We start from the raw sequence: 19,369 nt of genomic DNA, 5'->3' as shown, positions 1-19,369 counted from the left end.
CAATTGACCTAAGGGGGCCACCCTAAGGCCGCCTGTTTACAGGAATTTAAGGCCAAAGTGGTGTGTTAGGGTTGGACCCCTCAACCATCAGGATCCTCTCCTCCCCTTCACAAGTCGCCACGCACGGCAAACACGTGGGTGGATGTTTAGATCCCAGAAGAGGTAAATTGAAAGAACAGAACCATCCCTGGGAGGTCCCCTCATCATGTACAGAAATCCACACCAATGGGTGCTTGTTTGTTAAGGCTATTAACACAGCTGTAAGAGAAGACAAGCTATGACTAGACAGTGGTGAGGGCCAGGAAAACTAAATAGAGAAAGAATAAGAGGCAAATAAAAGTTTAGCATAGCAAATAAATGTAACAATAGTTACAAGGATAGGTTTAATTGTTACTATAGTGATGCTAGAAGTATAAGAAATAAAATAGATCACTTTAGAGCACTGGTAGGATTTTGATAAAATGACAATAACTGAAACATGGTTAAACACAGAAGATTTGGATGACAGAAGGTTCTTTGAAATACAGGGTTACAGTATGTAAGTGATGATGAGAAACCCACCTGAAGTAAAAATATATCGGAGGACAACTGGTATGGGTATTAACACATTTACTAATAAGGCAGAGAACAACATTTGGACCTTCTTAGGTCATCTTCAAGTTAATTAGTAAAAGTGTTAATTATTACACCAGCTGTCCTGAGGGTTAGAGGCTATTTAATAACAGAGTATTAAGAGGGGGAAGAAGTAGCTTTTTATGTAAAATATGAATTATATCCTCTTGAAGTTGAGGATATTAAAAATAATAGCAAGGACATTGTATCCATTGGGGTTTCTATTATTTTCAAGAGATGCAACAAAAATTACCTGTAGTGAATTGGGCAGCTGAATTATTTGGATCAGATGTAGAAAATTTTAAAAGATAATTTTTTAAGTATTTAAGATTAAAATATTCCTTATGGAAAAAAAAGAGTTGAAAATAAAAATCATGTTGACTTACACAGTTTAACAGACAAAATTAAAGCACAGCATCATAAATTTAAACAGACTGGTATTACAGGAGATTTAGAAGATTATATAAGATCAAAAAAGTTGGTGAAACAGGAAATAACAACATCAGAAAAGAAAGTTGGTTGAGAATTGAAAAAATAGCAGTTTCTTTAAAGATATTAAAGGTAAACAAAATGTTTAAATGAGGATTAGGACACATGAGGGATGATAAAGGAAGTCTAGTATATGATGATTATGACTGAATTATTAAATTTTGTTTTTTCTTTGGTTTTTATTTATAACGATTTGAGCAGTATTCCACATCTTAAACAGCTGATAAATGGAAATCAGATCAAACAAGATGGCTGGATTAATTCTGAGGTGGTAAAGAAAAAATTGAAAAGTTTGAAAATGATAAGGCTCCTGGACTAGACAATAACTCCCAAGGAATTTAGAAGGAGGTTACAGATTGGATATATGAACCACTTACTACTATTTTTTTGTCAGTCCTTAAAATGTGTGCAGGTACCAGAGGATTAGAAATTAGCTAATAACTCCTCTTTTCAAGGAAGGTAATTAAAGTTGTCCCAGTAGTTATAGAAGACCCATTAGTCTTGAATCAGATTTCCAGAGAGAATTTGTCAAGATGCCAAATAAAAGGTTTGTAAAAACAATCATCTCTGTAGGTGTGATGGATAAGTTAGCAAATTGGATAGAAGAGTTATTGGATGGAAGAAAGTAGAGAGTTGTTACAAATGGAGTTCAGCCAAACTGGACTAATGTCATAAGTGTGGTACCTAAGGGCTCCTTCTTAAGACCTTTACTCTAATTGATTTACATCAATGGCACAGATGAAGGAATGGCAAATAAATTACCAAAATTTGCTGAAGATATTAAAGCTGCTGGTGTTGCTAGCAGTGAAGAGGATGCTGTTGATTTTAGATCACCGCAAGATAAACTGCAGATGAGTTTTATTATGATAATTGCATATAATGCATGTGGGTTATCATAATTTGAATTAAGTATAATTTGGAGGGGAATATCCTTAACAACATTATGAAGGAAAGGAATCTTGGTCCGACAGTTGTTCAGTCTTCTAAACCATCAAAGGAATGTACTATGCTAGAGTAGGGAAAATAGGATTTTGGATTGTATCTACATAAATACTGAATACAAGTCTAAAGAGGTTATAATTTGATTACCCAAGTCACTGGTTACTCCTCGTTAGGAATACTGTGCATTCTGTACCTGAGGAAAGACATGAATTGTTGGAAAAAATTCAGAGGAGAGTTACTAAAATGTTACCCTGGATGGAGAGGTTGAAATCTCTGAAATTGTTTTGTCTTGATAAAAAGAAGAATTAGGGGTGATCTGATTGAAGTGTTTAAGTTTCTAAAGGGAACTTAAAGTGTTAATGCATCATCTTTATTCCTACTTAAGTGTGAGAATAGTAGGACTAAGAGACACAAGTGTACATTTTGGCAGGATAGGAGTCATCTTCAGATAAGACAGTTTCATATTTCTAATAGGGTGATTTGGTCTTTGGATGTTGTATGGGCAGAAATTTAAGTTAGTTTAATAAAAAGCTTGATAAGTGTATGAACAATAAGAGCTGGCGATAATAGTTTTAATTTTTTAGCTTAGAGGATAGAACAGCCAGGGGATGGAAAAATAGGTCTCATATTGTTACAAAACATTATGTTATCATACTATCATTATAAAAGCGAAACATTAATGTAGCTAGTGTGGGGGAAGATAAATACTGTTGTTACTTAACACAATGAAACTAATCATTATAAAAGCGAAACATTAATGTAGCTAGTGTGGGGGAAGATAAATACTGTTGTTACTTAACACAATGAAACTAATCATTATAAAAATGAAACATTAATGTAGCTAGTGTGGGGGAAGTTAAATACTGTTGTTACTTAACACAATGAAACTAATCATTATAAAAATGAAACATTAATGTAGCTAGTGTGGGGGAAGTTAAATACTGTTGTTACTTAACACAATGAAACTAATCATTATAAATATGAAACATTAATGTAGCTAGTGAGGGGGAAGTTAAATACTGTTGTTACTTAACACAATGAAACTAATCATTATAAAAATGAAACATTAATGTAGCTAGTGTGGAGGAAGTTAAATACTGTTGTTACTTAACACAATGAAACTAATCATTATAAATATGAAACATTAATGCAGCTGGTGTGGAGGAAGTTAAATACTGTTGTTACTTAACACAATGAAACTAATCATTATAAATATGAAACATTAATGTAGCTAGTGAGGGGGAAGTTAAATACTGTTGTTACTTAACACAATGAAACTATATGAACAGATTGTCTACTTTTAGTCTTACTTCTCAATGGTCTTCAAATTTTGTTAGATAAAATTATTAATATCAAAGTTTTATTTCACAAAATACAATGATCTGATTATAATCTTTGTTACTGACTTCAAATGTACACTACTGAATAAATATCCAATATTAACTTTTTACCCTAGCTAAATATAACTTGCTTAATAAATGAAGTGAGTCATGGTTATTCACTTTTCTTGATTAATTAAAAAACATGTAACTGTGCAATTATAGACAATACTACAACATCCAACATTGTCATGAAGTCACAAATATATGTATGAATACATAAAACAATGATGTACATATGTTTCAAGGACTGTTATTCTAGAAAATGCAATTACACAACTGCATGCTCTATACATTTTCATGTACAACAGTTTATGACTAAAAACACTAAGTTAATTCCAAATTCTTCTTGCCTTAAGTCTGAAGACAGGGTTTCCTCTGGCCTTTCATACTTTTTACTATTTTAAAATGTACCTCTTAAAAAATTTATACACGTAAAAACTATTATATATATAAATATAAAATATTTGTGTGTGGGTGTATATATATATATATACATGTTTGTATGTAAAAAAATTACATATGTTAATTTTAACTATATTTCAACAGTTTTAACTCAAACACTACTTTAGAATTAAGGTTGTAATCTTCTGATAGTTATTTATAAATAATTCATACTATAATTTCTTCACCACTGCAAAGAGTTTTCCCTCAAACAACAGTCTCCCTATAAGTTTTCTTAGAAAACTTTATTTAGGCTAAGTTCCTTCACTACTTGAGAATGTATTACCCATTTATTAATTTCAAGGTTTTCCTCAGTTGTCATCTACTTAAATGCCACATCAAGTGACTTGATAATTTATTAATATATTGACTTTAAGAACATTTATTAAGAAAGTTTAAATATGATTGAATAAAGCAAGAATTTATCATACAACAGTAAATATATAGGTTTATGTATTAAATTGTACCTGATTGAAAGGTATAGAACTATTCTTCAATGAAAAGCATGACATAACTAACATAAGGTAAGCTTACACAGTTTAGAGAAAGGTAGACAGAAACCTTGACAGCAAATTTAACACACTAACAAATGTACAATGTTTGGAGAAGGTTTTATCATTAACTGGTAAAAGTAATTTACCAAAACCAAGTAATTTAAATACAGTAGAAATTGATAAATCATATGATTTATATCAGTAAAGTTGATTTGTTGATACCTAGTTCTTTAAAGTTTAATCAGTATGGTAGTTGGCTGCAAAGTATTCAAAAAACAGAAATCCTTATTTATTAACTGTTATTTTTTAAGTTTACCCTATTCAAACAATGTATATAAATATATCAACTAACTAGCCACATAATTATTCTAATTTCAATCACAATATATTTGTAATAAACACATTATTAACCTTATTAGTGATAGTAAATTATGTTTTCATTATTCAATTACACATTTTAGTGTTAAACAATAACAATGGTGGATTACTGTATATTTTAAAAACAAACAAATGCTGACCACATGGTTGTCTCCACTTGACATTAATGGTTCACCAAGTAAGAAATATCCAAATGAGCCTTAGAAATATTTGTGCTAAAATATTTTGGTAAAAATAATTTGTTTTGCATCCAAAAATAAGTTTTGCACAATGTTCAAACAAACAGTTTCCTCTGTAACATGTGCTTTATATAAATCAAAGGGTAATTCAAAAAACAAAATAAAAACTGGAAGTTAATATGATGTTACAATAAGTCTGTGGTCACCAGTCTTGTAGCTGTTGTATGATGTTACAATAAGTCTGTGGTCACCACAGTCTTGTTGCTGTCGTATGATGTTACAATAAGTCTGTGGTCACCACAGTCTTGTAGCTGTCATATGATGTTACAATAAGTCTGTGGTCACCACAGTCTTGTAGCTGTCGTATGATGTTACAATAAGTCTGTGGCCACCAGTCTTGTAGCTGTTACAATAAGTCTGTGGTCATGATAGCTGTACAATAAGTCTGTGGTCACCAGTCTTGTAGCTGTCGTATGATGTTACAATAAGTCTGTGGTCATGATGTGTACAATAAGTCTGTGGCCACCACAGTCTTGTTACAGCTGTGGCCACCACAGTCTTGTAGCTGTCGCATGATGTTACAATAAGTCTGTGGTCACCAGTCTTGTAGCTGTCGTATGATGTTACAATAAGTCTGTGGTCACCACAGTCTTGTAGCTGTCGTATACTCTTTCTGTCATTAATGTTTTGAAACAGAATTTTGTCAAGAATGTTGTACTAACAAATTAATCATGTGTAGCTGACTGGAAAGACCATCAACTAATCAACCAGTAAATATCAAAAATCATGTAGCTCAAAATATCTTACAAACAATATGAAAACTTATGAACAAGTTATTTCAACTGTGACTTTGTTATTAAAACCTATCAAAAATATTTACAAAAAACTTGTAATTTGTATTCACCATATGGATGATAAAATGTGTTATGATTTTTGAGAATCCAAAATGAATCTTAGTTCTAAAAGACAAGAAAACAAAATCCTATAACCTCAGAACTTTAGATGGACAATAGGGATAAACTGTGAGTGACTAAGTAAATTAAAATTAGGGATAAACTGTGAGTGACTAAGTAAATTAAAATTAGGGATAAACTGTGAGTGACTAAGTAAATTAAAATTAGGGTTAAACTGTGAGTGACTAAGTAAATTGAAATTAGGGATAAACTGTGAGTGACTAAGTAAATTAAATTAAGGATAAACTGAGTGACTAAGTAAATTAAAATTATTGCTCTAGTATTAAAGTGAAAAATCATAGCTCTAGTATATTTAACTTAAATAATTTCACTTACTGGTTATTCAATGAAAAAAAACATGCTATTTAAATCCATTACCTTTGATAAAATGTTTTACGCCCACACAAAGTATAATTTCTAACATTCAAACAACAATGAAAGCTAGTTTTGAAAGAGTTAAATCGCAATAACATATCAAACCTACATAACACTTAGTAACCACTGACAGAGAGCTGCAGGTTCAATTTCCATACCTTCTCCAATCATAGTTGATTTTGTGTATAATGCAGTCAGTTTGCGACGGAAGACATTGTTCTTGTTGCTTCCAGCTGCTTTTAAAGCAGCAGTTTCAATCTGTTTAACCACTCCAACCTTGTAGCCTTTCGTCACTAACCTGCGTATGTGAACGTGAAGACGATGGGTTGGTATGCTGGCTGACAGAAAATTATGGTCTTGGTAACATCCAATACTTAATACTTGTGATGCAGTCTGAAAATGTACATAAATTTAGTTGTTACACAAAACCTGATCTCAATACTGGTGGAAGTCCTAAAATATTTAGTGTCGTGTGAGCATAACTTTGGACAACATACTTTGAAGTTTCTTTTATATTGTTTCGTATCTATACAATGAAATCTACTTAAACAACATTCATTTCAAAAACATCATTTTATTATTTTAAGGTTTTTCATTTACTAATGGATGTATTTCACAATAAGTTGATTCATACATATCCATAATATAATATTTAAGAAAGGTAATACACTTAGACTGTTGTATTCACAAAATAAGAAACATAATACACTTAGACTGTTGTATTCACAAAATAAGAAACATAATACACTTAGACTGTTGTATTCACAAAATAAGAAACATAATACACTTAGACTGTTGTATTCACAAAATAAGAAACATAATACACTTAGACTGTTGTATTCACAAAATAAGAAACATAATACACTTAGACCTTTGATTTCACAAAATAAGAAACATAATACACTTAGACCTTTGATTTCACAAAATAAGAAACATAATACACTTAAACCTTTGCATCTTCATCAAAGAATCTGTACTTGTATCCACATTCCACCAGCAGAATAGCATCTGGGTTTTGTTGTTTGATCTCCATATACTGTTCTTCAAGAGGAGTGAATCTGTTTAATGAACACATAGCTAATATTTTACTTACAGATCAAACATATTGATACAAAATTCATAACTATTGTACAACTGTTATAAAAAATTATTGTTTCTAAGAACTCTTACATTTGTGCTTTTAAATGTAATTACTACCTTATTGTGCCTTGGTTGGTTAGGTTAATAACAACTGATAAATTACTGTTATTTATTTATCATAACAGTAACAGTATAAAAATTACCAAGGTTATTTACCTTTAATAAATATTACCAACATTAAAACAAACAAACATGAAACTGAGGAAAGCTCTTCTCTTGAAATTCATGATTTTCACTTAGATACATAAATTATAAAATATGCCACAATGATAAAATACTTTCAAATATGTGAGATAGAAACTCATTCTACAATAAAATAACCCTTTTAAAACCTTAAATTTCCAATATAAATTATCAGAAATATGAAGCACAATTGTTAATTCAGTTTTAAATACACTACACTTATTTCAGTTGTTAAATGTACTTCAAACAAGCAGTTTGACAACACTTATTAAGAATTATATTAATATAGTGATAGTATTTTTATTTGTAACTTGTAACATAATATTTAGAAACTGTGTTTACTGTTACGTAATGTAAGAGTGTGCAACAAAATGAGTCTCATTACAATAACAAAACAAATTATATGATAGTTTAATTACTACTTGTTTGGGTGCAAGATTGTTTGTTTGTCTTGAATTTCACACAAAGCTACTCAAGGGCTATCTGTGCTAGTCGTCCCTAATTTAGCAGTGTAAGACTAGAGGGAAGGCAGCTAGTCATCACCACCCACCGCCAACTCTTGGGCTGCTCTTTTACCAACAAATAGTGGGATTGACCATCACATTATAACACCTCCACGACTGAAAGGGTGAGCATGTTTGGTGTGACGGGAATTTGAACCCACAACTATCAGATTACAAGATGAACGCCTTAACCCACCTGGCCCTGCTGGGCCTTAGGTGTGAAAAACTATATATTAACCTGGCATTTGGTTTTAAACACTTCAGAAAACTGTTTTTCTTGGAAACTCAATGAACAATAATAGTTTATGTAGTAACAATGTATGATTATACATACAAATAATCAAAAAATGATTATTTAGAAGAATCTAGAAATTATATGTTACCACTTATGGAAACTCAACGAACAATAATAGTTTATGTAGTAACATTGTATGATTATACATACAAATAATCAAAAAATGATTATTTAGAAGAATCTAGAAATTATATGTTACCACTTATTTATAGAGAAAATATTAAATATGAATATCACATAGTTAGTAAATATAAAAACACTAACTTTGTCTTCTTTTTACAACCTGGCCGTGGCTCCTCAAATTTGTTTTCCCTTTCTGAAACTTTCTTTATCTGATTAAATGAACCTGATTCCTTTAAACAGAAGTTCAAGTTTTCACTATTATTTTTATTATCATTCAAACTGTTAAAATCTTGCTCCATCATAACCGTTTGTTCTAAAATATCTGTTCTTATATTAATGTCATTCTCAATTTGACATTCACTATTTGTTTCCAGTCTATTTATTGGAATATGGGAATAGTTCTGCAGTTTTTCAAAAGTGGATTTACAAACAGAATATTTAAACTTTTGACTAACATCTTCAGTCTCTGTTAGGTTCTCTCTTGCTTGTGGTACAGAGGGTTCTTGAAATTCCATTGGTATTTTTGAAGATAATTTTAAACTAGGTGATTGCTGAAAAAACGCCGATACGACAGGTTGTTTATTGCATTTGTCAAGGTCTTTCCTTTGTATTTTCCTGTGTTTTCTAGCAGGACTAGCAGACTTATAACTAGAACCTATTGGACTGGAAGAGCTAGCATTACTACCTACTGTACCACTACCAGTACTGCTTGTAGCACTGACTTGAACCACGGACTTGCGTTGCTTATTATTCATTTGAACTTTGAAAAAACTCATTTCTGGCACTTTTAAGTTGAAAAGATCCACAACATTAAAAATTAACTTTATAAAACACAAAACTTATATCTAGCCAAACACACAGACACCATTTCATGATTCCTAAGGTTTGACACTTATGAAGTGTCACGACTTCACCAAAACACGCGATTTTACGCTGACGAATAAATGTTGCATCGATTGTCGTAATTTTGAACATTGATATAAGATTGTGTGGTTTATATTTTCTATAAATGATTTAATATATGCAGATTGTTTAATTAAATAATATTCGAAAATTTGAACAGCTAATAACTATACTGATGCTTTAAAAGTTATTATATGCGTAGGACGATATATCATTTTTTACTATTTAACCATTAAGCGATTCACCAGTGCAAAGTTATGTCTACGGACTTATACAACTAAAAACCGATTTTCGAAACCCGTGGTGACGAAAGATAGCCCTTTGTGTTTAATAACAAATAAACTATTTCTAACTTCTAACCAATGTATTATTGTGATATAATAATAATAATAAGCTGTGTATTTGCATTTCGAGTAAAGCATATATGCAACAAAATATAATTTTAGTGACTTAAAGAAAAAGGAATTACTTTGGACAAATTAATGAAAATGAACAAATGGATTATTAAACAAAACAACACAATAAATAAACATACTTGCAGTAATAGAGTTAAACCCCAGTGAGTAAGCGGTGGTAAATTTGTGGATGTACCACGCTAAAATTCCGGTTTCGATTTCCCGTTGTAAAAAGAACATTTTTGATTCCACTAGTGGGCACACCACAAAAAAAAACCATTGTTTAGCTATTGGCTTAACAAACAGACAAACAAAAGTTTTGCACTTAACAACAAACATGCTATCACTTTCAAACTAATTTTATTGTTAGAAAATGTGTCCGTGGTTTAGCTATATCATACAATAAGAGAGAATGAAACTAAGAAAGCATTTTCAAAACTCAGTGAAGAAAAGGTATGTCAGGTTTTAATTTATTTAAAATTTCGTGCAATGCTACACGAGGGCCATTTACGCTAGCCGTCCCAATTTAGCAGTGTAAGACCAAAGGGAAGGCAGCTAGTCATTACCACCCACTGCTAATTCTTGGGCTACTCTTTTTACCAATGAACAGCAGGATTGACTGTCATATTATAATGCACCAACGTCCTACAGATCGCTGTAACCAGTAGAAAAAATCAGTTAAGTTTATTTCATGTTAAATTATAATGTCTGAACGCTTTTGTAAACTATGCTTTTATTGCAGAGGAAAATTTGACGTAATTTGATAAATGTGTATAGCCTAATAATAAAGTTAAACTAAATCTAATAGGCCCCAGTGGTACAGAGGTATGTTTGCGGACTTACATACCGATAACCGTGGTGAACAGAGCTCAGATAGCCCTTTTGTATCTTTGTGTTTCACTTCAAAATCTAGTAATGAAATAATTAGTAAGGCGAGAAAATAACAAAATGTAAAATACAATATAAAGAATGATGGAAAACTCTGGTAAGACAACCAGATTTGTCCATTTATTGATCATATCATGTGACTTCCTCCTTCCATCCGGTGCTCATCTTTATCAAGGAACATTTCTTAGCGTTCACAGAAGTTATATGGATAATATCATGTGACTTCCTCCTTCCATCCGATGCTTATCTTTATCAAGGAACATTTCTTAGAGTTCACAAAAGTTATATTGATGATATCATGTGACTTCCTCCTTTCATCCGGTGCTCATCTTTATCAAGGAACATTTCTTAGTGTTTACAGAAGTTATATTGATGATATCATGTGACTTCCTCCTTCCATCCGGCGCTCATCTTTATCAAGGGACATTTCTTAGTGTTTACAGAAGCTATATTGATGATATCATGTGACTTCCTCCTTCCATCCGGCGCTCATCTTTATCAAGGAACATTTCTTAGTGTTTACAGAAGCTATATTGATGATATCATGTAACTTCCTCCTTCCATCCGGTGATCATCTTTATCAAGGAACATTTCTTAGTGTTTACAGAAGTTATATTGATGATATCATGTAACTTCCTCCTTCCATCCGGTGCTCATCTTTATCAAGGAACATTTCTTAGTGTTTACAGAAGTTATATTGATGATATCATGTAACTTCCTCCTTCCATCCGGTGCTCATCTTTATCAAGGAACATTTCTTAGTGTTTACAGAAGTTATATTGATGATATCATGTAACTTCCTCCTTCCATCCGGTGCTCATCTTTATCAAGGAACATTTCTTAGTGTTTACAGAAGTTATATTGATGATATCATGTGACTTCCTCCTTCCATCCGGTGCTCATCTTTATCAAGGAACATTTCTTAGTGTTTACAGAAGTTATATTGATGATATCATGTGACTTCCTCCTTCCATCCGGTGCTCATCTTTATCAAGGAACATTTCTTAGTGTTTACAGAAGTTATATTGATGATATCATGTGACTTCCTCCTTCCATCCGGTGCTCATCTTTATCAAGGAACATTTCTTAGCGTTCACAGAAGTTATATGGATGATATCATGTGACTTCCTCCTTCCATCCGATGCTTATCTTTATCAAGGAACATTTCTTAGAGTTCACAAAAGTTATATTGATGATATCATGTGACTTCCTCCTTTCATCCGGTGCTCATCTTTATCAAGGAACATTTCTTAGTGTTTACAGAAGTTATATTGATGATATCATGTGACTTCCTCCTTCCATCCGGCGCTCATCTTTATCAAGGGACATTTCTTAGTGTTTACAGAAGCTATATTGATGATATCATGTGACTTCCTCCTTCCATCCGGCGCTCATCTTTATCAAGGAACATTTCTTAGTGTTTACAGAAGCTATATTGATGATATCATGTAACTTCCTCCTTCCATCCGGTGATCATCTTTATCAAGGAACATTTCTTAGTGTTTACAGAAGTTATATTGATGATATCATGTAACTTCCTCCTTCCATCCGGTGCTCATCTTTATCAAGGAACATTTCTTAGTGTTTACAGAAGTTATATTGATGATATCATGTAACTTCCTCCTTCCATCTGGTGCTCATCTTTATCAAGGAACATTTCTTAGTGTTTACAGAAGTTATATTGATGATATCATGTAACTTCCTCCTTCCATCCGGTGCTCATCTTTATCAAGGAACATTTCTTAGTGTTTACAGAAGTTATATTGATGATATCATGTGACTTCCTCCTTCCATCCGGTGCTCATCTTTATCAAGGAACATTTCTTAGTGTTTACAGAAGTTATATTGATGATATCATGTGACTTCCTCCTTCCATCCGGTGCTCATCTTTATCAAGGAACATTTCTTAGTGTTTACAGAAGTTATATTGATGATATCATGTAACTTCCTCCTTCCATCCGGTGCTCATCTTTATCAAGGAACATTTCTTAGTGTTTACAGAAGTTATATTGATGATATCATGTAACTTCCTCCTTCCATCCGGTGCTCATCTTTATCAAGGAACATTTCTTAGTGTTTACAGAAGTTATATTGATGATATCATGTGACTTCCTCCTTCCATCCGGTGCTCATCTTTATCAAGGAACATTTCTTAGTGTTTACAGAAGTTATATTGATGATATCATGTGACTTCCTCCTTCCATCCGGCGCTCATCTTTATCAAGGAACATTTCTTAGTGTTTACAGAAGTTATATTGATGATATCATGTGACTTCCTCCTTCCATCCGGTGCTCATCTTTATCAAGGAACATTTCTTAGTGTTTACAGAAGTTATATTGATGATATCATGTGACTTCCTCCTTCCATCCGGTGCTCATCTTTATCAAGGAACATTTCTTAGTGTTTACAGAAGTTATATTGATGATATCATGTGACTTCCTCCTTCCATCCGGTGCTCATCTTTATCAAGGAACATTTCTTAGTGTTTACAGAAGTTATATTGATGATATCATGTGACTTCCTCCTTCCATCCGGTGCTCATCTTTATCAAGGAACATTTCTTAGTGTTTGCAGAAGTTATATTGATGATATCATGTGACTTCCTCCTTCCATCCGGCGCTCATCTTTATCAAGGAACATTTCTTAGTGTTTACAGAAGTTACATTGATGATATCATGTGACTTCCTCCTTCCATCCGATGCTTATCTTTATCAAGTAATATTTCTTAGTGTTTACGGAAGTTACATTGATGATATCATGTGACTTCCTCCTTCCATCCGATGCTTATCTTTATCAAGTAATATTTCTTAGTGTTTACGGAAGTTATATTGATGATATCATGTGACTTCCTCCTTCCATCCGGTGCTCATCTTTATCAAGGAACATTTCTTAGTGTTTACAGAAGTTATATTGATGATATCATGTGACTTCCTCCTTCCATCCGGTGCTCATCTTTATCAAGGAACATTTCTTAGTGTTTACAGAAGTTATATTGATGATATCATGTGACTTCCTCCTTCCATCCGGTGCTCATCTTTATCAAGGAACATTTCTTAGTGTTTACAGAAGTTATATTGATGATATCATGTGACTTCCTCCTTCCATCCGGCGCTCATCTTTATCAAGGAACATTTCTTAGTGTTTACAGAAGTTACATTGATGATATCATGTGACTTCCTCCTTCCATCCGATGCTTATCTTTATCAAGTAATATTTCTTAGTGTTTACGGAAGTTACATTGATGATATCATGTGACTTCCTCCTTCCATCCGATGCTTATCTTTATCAAGTAATATTTCTTAGTGTTTACGGAAGTTACATTGATGATATCATGTGACTTCCTCCTTCCATCCGATGCTTATCTTTATCAAGTAATATTTCTTAGTGTTTACGGAAGTTACATTGATGATATCATGTGACTTCCTCCTTCCATCCGATGCTTATCTTTATCAAGTAATATTTCTTAGTGTTTACGGAAGTTACATTGATGATATCATGTGACTTCCTCCTTCCATCCGATGCTTATCTTTATCAAGTAATATTTCTTAGTGTTTACGGAAGTTACATTGATGATATCATGTGACTTTCTCCTTCCATCCGATGCTTATCTTTATCAAGTAATATTTCTTAGTGTTTACGGAAGTTATATTGATGATATCATGTGACTTCCTCCTTCCATCCGGTGCTCATCATTACACGAACACTTCCTTATCACACTCTTCACATATTCTTATCACCGTTGAACTTCGTTATTTACTATTGTTACTTCTGCTGCAACTTTGTCTATCTACGTCATACATTTCAGTTTCTTCCATATGTCCAGTTCCATATTCCAAATTCTACGCAGATTCTGCAGTGACCAAACAGATTACGAGTCAGTATATGATATATGTTTTTATCAGTCGCTCTTACTCCAAATATTCCTGGCTCGGTATGGCAAGGCGTGCGACTCGTAATCTGAGGGGCGCGGGTTCAAATCCCTGTCGCACCAAACATGCTCACCCTTTCAGCCATGGAGGCATTATAATGTTTCAATCAATCCCACTATTCGTTGGTAAAAGAGTAGCTTGAGAGTTGGCGATGGGTGGTGATGACTAGCTGCCTTCTCTCTAGTCTTACACGGCTAAATTAGGGAAAGCTCACACAGATAGCCCTCGAGTAGCTTTTCGCGAAGTTCAAAAACAAACAATCAAAGTATTTAATAGGAAGTTGCCCAAGGCACCTACTCCGCAAACCGAGAATGCTCCCTAAAACCTAAATATACAAACTATCGAAAACCACTTATTATTATTTACCATTCCAAAAGCCCCCCAGTGGCTCAGCGGTATGTCTGCAGACTTACAACGGTAAAAACCGGGTTTCGATATCTGTGGTGAGCAGAGCACAGATAGCCCATTATGTAGCTTTGTGCTTAATTCAAAACAACAACAACCATTCCAAAACCTCTAAAGTTGTCTACATCATCAAACATGACCCCATAACTTCAAAAATCTCTGGAGAACGCGTCCAGTCAAATATAGACAGGATAAATTATAAAGACTGCTGGCCAATAAACATAAAGAAAAATTATGCAATTTGCGTTGTTAGACTCAACCACTTATTTGAGTAGGGCTTCGAAAGATGAAAATAAGAAAAGGGAAAATAAAAAACCTTTTTTAGCATTTAATAGGGAAAATGTGAACACTGTGAAATTAGGCTAAATACTAGCTGGTCAAAAGTTTAAGACCATACTGAAATGAAGCGTTAATCGCTAAACACGTAACGAAATTTAGTCATTTGTGTTCAAGCATTAACGTTGTCAACATCTCACACTGACATCTTCTGTGTTAGAATGGGTAAAAACATGGCAAAGGTTAAAACTTTGCCAAAGTTTGAACGTGGCAGAATTGTCGAGCTGCAAAAGCAAGGTCTCTCTCAACATGTCATCACTGGTGAGATTGGGCTTAGTAAAACTGCTGTTGCAAATTTCTTAAAAGACCGTGAGGGACACGGAACGAGAATTTCAAGAAAATTTCGCCGGCGTTGAGCAGGAAGATTCGACGGGTTGTTCAGCAAGACACCAGCCGATCGTCGAACCAGCTTAAGGCCCTTATTGATGCAGAATGCAGCTCAACAACAATAAGACGGCATCTATGAGAGAAAGGCTTTAAAAACCGTAAACGTCTTGAAAGGCCACGCCTTCTTCCACACCACGAAACAGCTCGGTTAAACTTTACTGAGAAGCACCAAACATGGGACGTAGAAAAGTGGAAGAAGTTTTTGTTCTCTGATGAGAAAAAATTTAACCTGGATGGTCCAGATGGCTTCCTACGTTACTGGCACGATAAGGATATTCCACCGGAGACATTTTTATACGACACTGTGAAGGAGGTTCCGTCATGATCTGGAGTGCTTTCTCCTCCCATGAAAAAATGGAGCTTCAGGTTATACAGGGGCGTCAAACAGCAGCTGGCTACATTGGCATGTTGGAGAGAGCATTCGTATTGACTGAAGGCCCTCGCTTGCGTGGAAATGACTGGATCTTTCAGCAGGACAACGCTGCAATTTAACAATGCCCGTAGGACAAAGGACTTTTTCATGGCAAATAACATGATTCTTTTGGACTATCCAGCGTGTTCGCCCGAACTGAACCCTATTAAAAACGTTTCGGGGTGGATGGCAAGGGAAGTCTATAGAAATGGACGCCAATTCCAAACAGTGCGTGATCTTCGTGAAGCCATCTTCACCACTTGGAATAACATTCCAGCCAGCCTTCTGCAAACGCTTATATCGACCATGCCAAAGCGAATGTTTGAAGTTATTCGCAATGACGGCCGTGTAACTCACTACTGAGACCTCTTGTTGGGCATTTCCTACCCTGTTTAGGACTTCTTTTTGGTATGGTTTTAAACGTTTGACCAGCTAGTATTTAGGCTAATTTCATAGTGTTCACTTTTTTCGTATTAAATGCTAACATTTTTTTTTTCCGTTTTCTAATTTTCAGCTTTCGAAGCTCTACTCAAGTAAGTGGTTGAGTCTAACAACGCAAAATACATATTTTTTCTTTAGGTTCATTGGTCTTAAGATTTTGGCCAGCAGGGTATATATATATATATAGCACTTTGGTCCACAGTGTCATCCAGAAATCTACCCCTAGTGTAAATCTAGGTATGGCCTATTGTCACTGAAAGAAATATGTCGCCTGCAAATATGTGAACACAACAATACGCATATCTGTTCTCACTGGAATATTCGAAATACAACAGTTATTCACTTGCATTTCAGTAAGTCTGATATAGTTTGTGCCATACATTGGTCAAACAGGTTGCCGCTTAGGTTATCGTTTACCTGAGCATTAGTCTTATATAAGAGATATTAACTCTACAAAATTCAAAGATAGATTTCCCCATACTTGGACTCATATTTGCTACATTCATTGTAAAGAAAAGAGAACGCCAGGAAAAACGCGTGATTTTGAGATTGATAGTTTATTTGGAATAAATGCAGAGTTCTCCTTCCTTCAACTTTTCCACTTCCCCGCCGTACAGTTTATTTACATTTCTACCGTGACAATTTGTTTTGACAACTTGTTGTTCAATGTATGAACTACTTTTCCTTTCTAGACCCTTCATTTCTTTTCTTCATCCACTCATGTTAAGTTCACATGTTTTTTTATTGTTGTATCCATTTGTGGCCTGGCATGGCCGAGCGCGTAAGGCGTGCGACTCGTAATCCGAGGGTCGCGGGTTCGCGCCCGCGTCGCGCTAAACATGCTCGCCCTCCCAGCCGTGGGGGTGTATAATGTGACGGTCAATCCCACTATTCGTTGGTAAAAGAGTAGCCCAAGAGTTGGCGGTGGGTGGTGATGACTAGCTGCCTTCCCTCTGGTCTTACACTGCTAAATTAGGGACGGCTAGCACAGATAGCCCTCGAGTAGCTTTGTGCGAAATTCCAAAAACAAAACAAGTATCCATTTGAACAATATTACCCGATGCACGTGGGATGTTCAGAAAGTGATAAATAGACTAAGTGCAGCAAAAGGAATTACATATAATAACAGGTATACCACTACTTTATTTCGAAAATCATTTCTAAAATAAAGAAATAAACAGAACATCAGATGAAAATTAAAACTAAACAAATAAGAGAACGAACCAAGAAGAACCGGTGTGTGTGTTTCTTATAGCAAAGCCACACTGGGCTATCTGCTGGGTCGACTGATGGGATTCGAACCGCCTGATTTTAGGCGCTATAAATCCGTAGACTTATCGCTGTACCAGCTGGGAACGAAGAACCGAAGAATTTTGAATTTTGTACAAAGCTACAGGAGGTCGATGTACGCTACTAACAAAATGACGCAACTCAGAATTCCAAATAATAAGGATATTAACTACCGAAATACAGTTTATTTAAACAAGAACTATATTTCCTGTGAAGTGGTATTCACTATAGCTGTTATTATTTAATTATCTGTATCGAGTTCGCTGTTGGCCCGATTTAACTCTAACGTTACAACCAACAGCCAAACCGAGTACGCTACCCAATCTTTCTCTTTACTATTTGTAATTTTCTGAAGATATTTGTTTCAATTTACTGTGAGAAACAGTCAGTTCGGAGTTAATCGTGAATTGAGAGAAAACTGTTTAAACGAAGATGTTCTCGTGTCTGTGTGTTCATTCTGTAACTAAATTTGGTTAACTTTTATTATGTGTGTTTTCTTATAGCACAGCTACATCGGACTATCTGCGGAGTCCAGGGAGGGGAATCGAACCGCTGCTTTTAGTATTGTAATTCCGTATACTTACCGCTGGGCCAGCTATTTATGACATTACAATGTATTTAAATATTAAAATAATATTGTAAGTAAAGAAAATGTTATGCGATTCCATTGGAATCAATATGACTAATAAGTTAGTCTAAACAATTAATAATACATTATGTAATAATATAGAACTTACCCGACTTATTTTCTCACATTTAACTTCGTAATTCACTAACGTTAAACAGTCATTCAACTACTTACTTCTAGCACTGACCCCGCTAGTGCAGCGGTAAGTCTCTAAATTTACCACAAAAATCAGGGGTTCGATTCCTCTCGGAGGGCTCAGCAGATAGCCCGATGTGGCTTTGCTATAAGAAAAACACACTTCTGGCATTTACTGGCCACTGGAGTTAATCAAAAAGCTGAATTGAACATTTTAATGTTTCCGAATCGCATAATTATATGATGAACGAATGTAGGAAAAAGAAACCACAACAAAATATGGATAAAATGTTTAGTTCTACGGGTAGTTTTTATAATATTAAATAAAAGTGTGAGTTACCAAAAAAAAAAAAAAGATCACACACCAGAGTCAGAAACTTTGTCTTTCTAATTATGTGCTGCTCTCTAGTGGCGTAGCGGCAAGTCTGGACCGTTAATGCTAAAAATCGGCTTTCGATATCCGTGGAGGGCATAGTATAGATACCCAACTCATTGTGATTCTTTGCTTTTAACAACAAGAAAACAACTAAAGTTATATGTGGTTAAATCACAAAATATCTTACCGTCACAAGTACAACATAATAGAAATATATTTTATTTATTTAATTACATAATAAAAATATATTCTATTTGTTTAATTACCAGCTGAGACCCACAAAATATGTGCAATGAAAATAATATTTCTTTAAATACAGAATTTCTATAGTAATACAAAATAATTATCATTATC

The 19,369-nt window shown here is 34.1% G+C and overlaps 1 protein-coding gene across 1 annotated transcript in view; it reads right to left on the bottom strand.

Moving 5' to 3' along the window:
* Positions 1 to 9,642, bottom strand: part of LOC143248205 (DNA mismatch repair protein Msh3-like) — a 109,405-nt gene extending 99,763 nt beyond the window's left edge. The window contains exons 1-3 of the mRNA XM_076496638.1: positions 8,631 to 9,642; positions 7,195 to 7,303; positions 6,404 to 6,638 (exon numbers count right to left, since the gene is read on the bottom strand). Of these exons, the coding sequence (XP_076352753.1) occupies positions 6,404 to 6,638; positions 7,195 to 7,303; positions 8,631 to 9,265 (979 nt within the window). The 5' untranslated portion in view covers positions 9,266 to 9,642. The remainder of the gene's footprint in view (positions 1 to 6,403; positions 6,639 to 7,194; positions 7,304 to 8,630) is intronic.
* Positions 9,643 to 19,369: the final 9,727 nt, after the last annotated feature.

This window comes from Tachypleus tridentatus, chromosome 4 (genome assembly GCF_004210375.1).
Source record: "Tachypleus tridentatus isolate NWPU-2018 chromosome 4, ASM421037v1, whole genome shotgun sequence".
In the NCBI taxonomy this organism is placed as follows: domain Eukaryota; kingdom Metazoa; phylum Arthropoda; class Merostomata; order Xiphosura; family Limulidae; genus Tachypleus; species Tachypleus tridentatus.
Note: the sequence above shows the minus strand (reverse complement) of the source record. Positions and strands in the feature narration are given on the sequence as shown.